Raw genomic sequence first — 7,082 nt, forward strand, 5'->3', positions numbered from 1 at the left:
TCTCTCTCTCTCTCTCTCTCTCTCTCTCATGCATGAAAAAATGCACAAGAAAGTATGTTCTAGTTTTTTATAGTAGATGACTTGAGTTTGTAAATGCTAAATTAATTTTCATTATATCATTAAACTTTTCTTGTGGTAGAGTTTTTGGAAGAGAATAAAGACAAAGATAAAAACCAATCTGCTTCTTTAGAGCACTTAGAAGACATGGATCACAATCATGAATTGACCATGGATGGGGTCTCACAAAGAACACAAGAAAGAAATCACTCACTACCTCTTCAAAGAGAGCACCAAAATCATGCGAGTGGGTCAAACATGGGTGACCAAAACAAAACAACCTATCCATTAGAGGGCTAAATATTGACATGCCTATAGAAAGCAGTGAAGAAAGCGTTTCATTAGTGGTTGAGTCAGTCATGGAGCAACCAACTGAATCAAGGCGACCAACCTCATGGAATACCGGTAAATTTCTACTTGTTAAACCATTTTTTTTTTATAGTGCAAAACAATTCTATATTACTTGTAATTAAGATAATTGTTTAATGAAAATCTATAGGCTTTCAATTTTTGAATGTGGTAGATTCTCTTCTAGTTGATATGGCTAATGTTGATGATTTTGCCATTCAAAGGTAAAAGAAAGGTTTTGTGGCTTGTGTTATCAACATCAATAGAATGTTCAAGGTGGATGGTGTACTAAGCCACAAACGTTTTGTGTGTAGCATTAAAAAATATTGAGCACTCAAAGTCTTGGCTTGTATCACCATTGTGGAGCACCTTGTCGTGAGGTGTTTCGTCTTATCTTTGCGGATTTCCCTACTTCTTTGTTGGTGGATGGTTTAGGCCCAATTCGAACAGGTTACTCTAAGTTTTTGTTTATACTTTTTGTTTTGATCCATATCACATGAAAAACTCATTCTAAACATCTTTTCAAAGGTGGATTAAGCAAAAAGGTTCCACAATGCAATATATTTTTCCTTCTCTTGTGCAAGGTGTGATGGATGTAGTAGAACCTTTCTTGGCAGATGAAGGTTTTTTCGTGACTCTATGTCTTACAAAACATATTGGAGAGATTATTACCCATGCTATAAAGGCTAGGTTACGACTTCATCGCACATGGAGTCTCATGTGTAATGGGGGATATACACACCCAGATACCCTACAGGAGGTGAATCAAAATACCATGTTGTTGTGAAATATTGCATTATTAACTTGATTTTGATTCAAGTGTGTACAATGTATGCTTATATGTAGGTAATTGATCTCACGGTGGTAGTTTTTTGTCGATCGGATGTTGCTATACCCACATACAATAGGGAGGCAGGGGAGAAAGTCTCTCCTCGCATGTTTCCTGCATCACGAAGCTTTTTAATGGAGGAGCAACAAGAACGCACCATTGTTCTTGATATACCTATCAGAGGTGAAGCAGAGAGGTCACCCAACTTCTACAGGTGAGAAGATAATCATTTTAATGTAAATTGAGCTTTAATTTATAGTTGAAAAATGACTTACATATTTCAAAATTTGCATGTGTAGATGGCTCCTGGCAACCTTCATGGATGACTCAGATTATGTACTAGATGTGTTTTCAGGATGTGGAGGTCTTGGCAATGCATGTGGTGAGGTTTATCGATATTGTATGTGCTTGGAGGGGGATGACATAGTCTATGATGAGTGTCTCAAAAAGGTGGTTTGTGGTCCATATGTGGAAAAGAGAGTTTGGTATCACATCCATAGTTTTTTGAAACAATTATTGAACAGACTCTCTATTTTTGTTTCGAGAATGTTGACATAGGACATCTAGGGTTTTATTGTGCCTGTTCTTGAAGTGATCTTAATTGCATTGCTTTTGTGAACTATCTACTCTTTCTAACATCCATATCAAACACTAATGTAGACACCTTGTTAAGCTTTGTTTTGAATACGGATTTCTCTGAATGCTCTCTCTCTCTCTCTCTCTCTCTCTCTCTCTCTCTCTCTCTCTCTCTCTCTCTCTCTCTCTCTCTCTCTACTACCATATTTAAAGAGAGTAAGTCTGAATAAGGATTTCTTTGCATGCTCTCTCTCTCTCTCTCTCTCTCTCTCTCTCCTTCTCCTTTCTATCTATCTATCTCTCTCTCTCTACATATATATATATATATATATATATAAGCATATTTAAAGAGAGTAAGTCTGATTAAGGATTTCTTTGAATGCTCTCTCTCTCTCTCTGTCCTTTCTATAGCCTAGCATATTTAAAGACAGTAAGTTTGAATACAGGCTTCTCTGAATGCTCTCTCTCTCTCTCTCTCTCTCTCTCTCTCTCTCTCTCTCTCTCTCTCCCCCCCTAGCCTAGCATATTTAAAGAGAGTAAGTTTGAGGCATTTAATTATTCAATGTGAGGTGATATTGTCCTATTGAATATTTCTAGGTGAATTGCAAGAATGTAAAAGATGTTGAAACAAAATGGAAAAAGCTTTAACACTAGTCTTGTAAAAAATTAGCCACTTTTGTGGCTTTTTGAGTCTTTTGTAAAAGAATTCCAACACAATGTTAGATATCTAAATAGAAAATGGTTTCAAGGAATTATGACCAACACTCAATATGAGTTGATAAAAAATAGCACAGACCTAAATGAAGGTCTAAAGGTGTCTTTCCATTTCCATCTTGCACAACTAATTTGTGCGGATGGACAATTTTCTTCTATTTTCTATTGAAAGTAAATCAAATCACTGTCAACAAGCAGGCCCAAACTTCTTTGAAAAATCCCTCAATAGGTATGTTATAGATGTATTAAGATTTTTTAACCCATATACAAAAGCTACCAACATTTTTAACTTCTCCAAGTTAAGTAGTAAAGTGCAGTTTTGCATAAAATTTACCTTTTTTTTGAGCTTTTCATGTAGATTTTGTATTTAGAAACTTGTTTCATCTCTTGAACGCATAAATACTTGAAGTTTTACAAAATTTTGTTGTCATATACAAAAGTTATGTTTTATTTACTAGAATGTTAATGTGATCCATTTTTGTGGCTTCAGCCAGTTTTGTGGCTCATTACAAGTCAAGTGTTAAGCAAAAAGCTCAAAATAGTTTTACATCTCATGAAAAAGCTCGAAATGAAAAGCTCGCAAAAAAAAAAGCACTCGAAAAGGGTAGATTGAATTAGAAGCTAGATTTTTACTTGAAGCACAACATATATGGTGATCGTACACTGGAGATCTGCCACGCACATTCATGTAATGATCTCAATCGTCCTTGAAATTAGTCCAATTATGAAGACTATTGTGTGACTAGGTTGTAGTTCAAGGCCTACTAAACATGGAAAAAATAACAAACTTGTAAAATTTCTCATCTTTTGGTCACACCAAGCCTCCAAAGTTGATGGACGAGTGAATTTTCATCAAAACAGTCATTTCTTATGTTTTGTTGCATAAAAATAAGACTAGGGATTTTTGTAGAACATGAGATAAATTCCCTAGTTAACTTTAATGGGTTGGTGATCAGAACATATGATTGCTTCTCACTCACTATTTTTTGTTTTGCCAAAATAAATAGGTACAAAAAATTTGAATTTTTACCATTCTGCAAACCTATCATCAAAGTTTTTATAGCCACGCTCAATACAAATAATATATGCATGTTTTCTTAGTTCCCTATTGTCCTTTATGTTCATCAGGAGCCATGGAGCATGTCAAAAGAATAATACATCTCTTACCAAGGGGAATCTTGGAGACAATCCCATAGAAACTATTCAATATCTAGCCAAATTTGATCCTTATGACTAGATATGGTTACTACCTACAAAATGCATGTAGTTGTCACAAGAAACTAACAATATTGAAAAAGCTATACTTGATATACTAGAATGTTTCGTTTTCTTCCATAATTGAAAAAATAAACCATCGTTGTGTACTATGCAAAATAGGGTATTAGGTGCCCCAAAACTCAAGGAATGTTAGCTTTATGTTACAATATGCGACATAGAAAATCAAAAATGAATTTGGATATCATGAAATCCACCAAAAAAATCATAGAAGAGCTAAAATTGGCTAAAAAACAGGATTTGCTAATTTTTTGTAATTTGGTCATAACTTACAACTTTAATATTTGTTTCTCCCTAGAAGCATCAAGACATGTTGAGGACTACTAAAGATAGTTCTCTAGCATTATAGACGTCACAAACATGAATTCTAGAGTGGTATAGTTGCAAAAAGTTGAAAAAAGCCAAAAACAGGACCCGCTTTTTCACACAGTTTAGGTTGTGAAATGTTGTGCAAGGACAATGTTAAAGATGGAATTGATATTCCAAAAAAATGTCGAGTTTTTTTCAGCTGATGAGACAACTTTCTAGATAGATAGCACCTCAAAATCCATTTTGAAACTCTTGACATAATTCAAGGAAAATGGTCACTTCACAGGACATAAAAGTGTCCCAGGACATAAAAGTGTCCCATTACCAACCTAGTGTTAAGGAGCTACAACTATTCTCTCTCTCCCTCTCTCTATCTCTCCCTCTCCCCACACACACTCACGCACCCACACACACACACACACACACATGCATACTGGCGTTCATCCGATCACCCTCTCTATCTTCCTCCACCAATCTTTCTCTTTTGATGGGCAAATGGAGGCCCATAAGGAGTTGCTCCCTCTCTCTCTCTCTCTCACACACACACACACACACACACACACACACACACACACACACACAGTCAAACTTAGAAAATTGTAATTGAAAGCATGCCAAACAAACAGTCTCTACAAAATGTATATGTAATACAATTCTAATAATTGATCCTTGTTGGTATCTTCTCTAGAAAGGATATGCTCAGTTACACGGATTTAATTTCTTTGTGTGGAAGATATTTTCAAGATAAAAAATCTTTCAAGCAATCCATGCCTCTATATGAAAGAAATCTTCACGAGTTCTATGTTATAATGCAATGTCTTATGCAGCACAAATCCAAGAGCCTGTGCCTAGAGAAATATGCTGAAATCATTAACTAGATATTCAAATTCTAATGGTTATAGGATTCTATACACACCACCTAAGCTCATGCATCCAAAGACACATTCTTATTTCCCTCAAATGAACCACCCTTTACTTTATTTTGAGCCTCAAAAATACGACCTCAATAGCCATTGGTGCAACCATTTCAATCCAGCAGAATAGGTTCACCCTCTTTTGTTGTTCACAACCTTAGGTCCATCAGCCGTAATTAAGACTATATCAATATATATTAGTAAAGTTTAAATTTGACTCACCATAATCTGTCCCTCGCAAGGCTGGTATGTCTACAAACTCTAACACTGACACTCTTTTATTTTATGGAGTATTTGAGAGCCAAAGTAGCAAGTGCTAGTTCGATAAATCATTTCTCATTGCAAAATTCCTAACTCTCTTTTTCCTTGAAATGGTATGTAGTTGTTTTTGGAAGTCTTCTAGTTTGCCAGGATCTCTCTTTCTCTCTCTCTCTCTCTCTCTCTCTCTCTCTCTCTCTCTCTCTCTCTCTCTTGTTGGTGTCATGCAAGGGTGTAACAAATTTTTGATAGGTGCAAATGTCTTCTTTATGCATAGATTTGTGCTCGAGGTGGTGAGAGAGTGATCGTGGGCGTACTTTGCCTCTAGCTTTTTAGTGCCTCTCTTGCCCTTTTATTTAGGGTTTGTTGGAAACTTATGCTCATGAAAAAAAAAATAACAAGCTAAAATTGTAATACACTCACTACATTCCACGATTGCCTTGTAGAAAATCAATAAATTTTACACATTTCAATGTAGATACGGATAATTCTTCATATTTTAACCTAAAGATTGGAAGAGTGTTATTTGTGCCCTTTTTTATTGGCATACTTCGTTTAGGAAAAATAGTATAAGTAGACGAAGCATTTCTTATCGTAGAATTGACTCCCTTATTTTTGAAACAATATGTGATTTCTTATGGAGGGTTTCTAGGTTGTTGGGAAAACTCTCTCTCTCTCTTTCTCTCTCTCTCTCTCTCTCTCATGCCGGTGTTCCGTGCGGGAGTGTAATAGATTTTTGACATGTGCACTCTTCTCTTCATGCATAGCTTGTGCTTGAGGTGGAGAGCGTATGTACTAAACATCTTAGTTTTCAATTCCTCTCATTTCCTTCCATTTTGGGTCTATTGGAGAGTAGGGTTCGCCCAGAAAAAGGATTTATTGTATTTTTTACCTACTAAAATTGTAAGACCCAAGCTAAATTCCAAGCATGCCTTGAAGAAAATTGATAAAGTTTTGCAAGCGTTAGTGTGAATATCGACAATTCTTCAAATTTTAACCTAAAGACCAGAAGGGTTTTATTTGTGTACTTATTTATTAAATTACTACAATTAGGAAAAATTATATAAGTAGATAAAGCATTTCTTATCATAGAATTGACTCCCTCTCTCTTAAAAAAATACATCATTTCTTTTGGTTGGCTACCAAGTTGTTTGAAAAACTCTCTCTCTCTCTCTCTCTCTCTCTCTCTCTCTCTCTCTCACACACACACACACACACACACACACACATGTTGGTGCACACTCCCTCAATTACCCTCGTTGTCACCCTCCATCAATCTTTCTCTCCCTATGGGTATATTCAAGCCCTTAAAGAGACACATCTACTCTCTCTCTCTCTCTCTCTCTCTCTCTCCCCCCACACACACACACCCACCCACACTTACGCGCCCACACACACATGCATAGTGACGTTCATTCCGATCACCCTCTCTTTCTTCCTCCATCAATATTTCTCTTTTGATGGGCAAATGGAGGCCCATAAGGAGTTGCAACCTCTCTCTCTCTCTCTCTCTCTCTCTCTCTCTCTCTCACACACACACACACACACACACACACACACTCACTCACTCAAACTCAAGAAATTGTAATTGGAAGAATGCCAAACAAATTATCTCTAAAAAAATGTATATGTAATACAATTCTGACAATTGATCCTTGTTGGTATCTTCTCTAGTAAGGATATGCTCAGTTAAATGGCTTTAATTTCTTTATGTGGAAGAAATTTTCAAGATAAACAATCCTTCAAGCAATCCATGCCTCTATATGAAAGAAATCTTCACGAGTTCTATGTTATAATGCATT

General features: G+C 36.0%; 1 protein-coding gene across 1 annotated transcript; it reads left to right on the forward strand.

The window, feature by feature from the left end:
- The first annotated feature begins 416 nt into the window (after positions 1–416).
- On the forward strand, positions 417–1,792 carry LOC147431459 (uncharacterized). The gene is made up of 6 exons (XM_086493675.1): positions 417–462; positions 557–645; positions 720–855; positions 934–1,165; positions 1,252–1,448; positions 1,534–1,792. Exons 4-6 carry the CDS (start codon positions 959–961, stop codon positions 1,790–1,792), a joined length of 663 nt encoding a protein of 220 aa, XP_086349801.1. The 5' UTR covers positions 417–462; positions 557–645; positions 720–855; positions 934–958.
- The last annotated feature ends 5,290 nt before the right edge of the window (positions 1,793–7,082 follow it).

Source organism: Adiantum capillus-veneris, chromosome 21, assembly GCF_014529385.1.
Source record: "Adiantum capillus-veneris isolate H3 chromosome 21, ASM1452938v2, whole genome shotgun sequence".
NCBI lineage: Eukaryota > Viridiplantae > Streptophyta > Polypodiopsida > Polypodiales > Pteridaceae > Adiantum > Adiantum capillus-veneris.

What these genes read in the sequence shown, in the direction of transcription:
- LOC147431459 (XM_086493675.1), top strand. Translation starts at nt 959, where the DNA reads ATGCAATATATTTTTCCTTCTCTTGTGCAAGGTGTGATGGATGTAGTA. An exon ending in ACCCAGATACCCTACAGGAG is followed by an intron (nt 1,166 to 1,251) that starts GTGAATCAAAAT and finishes GCTTATATGTAG; the next exon opens with GTAATTGATCTCACGGTGGT. An exon ending in AGGTCACCCAACTTCTACAG is followed by an intron (nt 1,449 to 1,533) that starts GTGAGAAGATAA and finishes TTGCATGTGTAG; the next exon opens with ATGGCTCCTGGCAACCTTCA.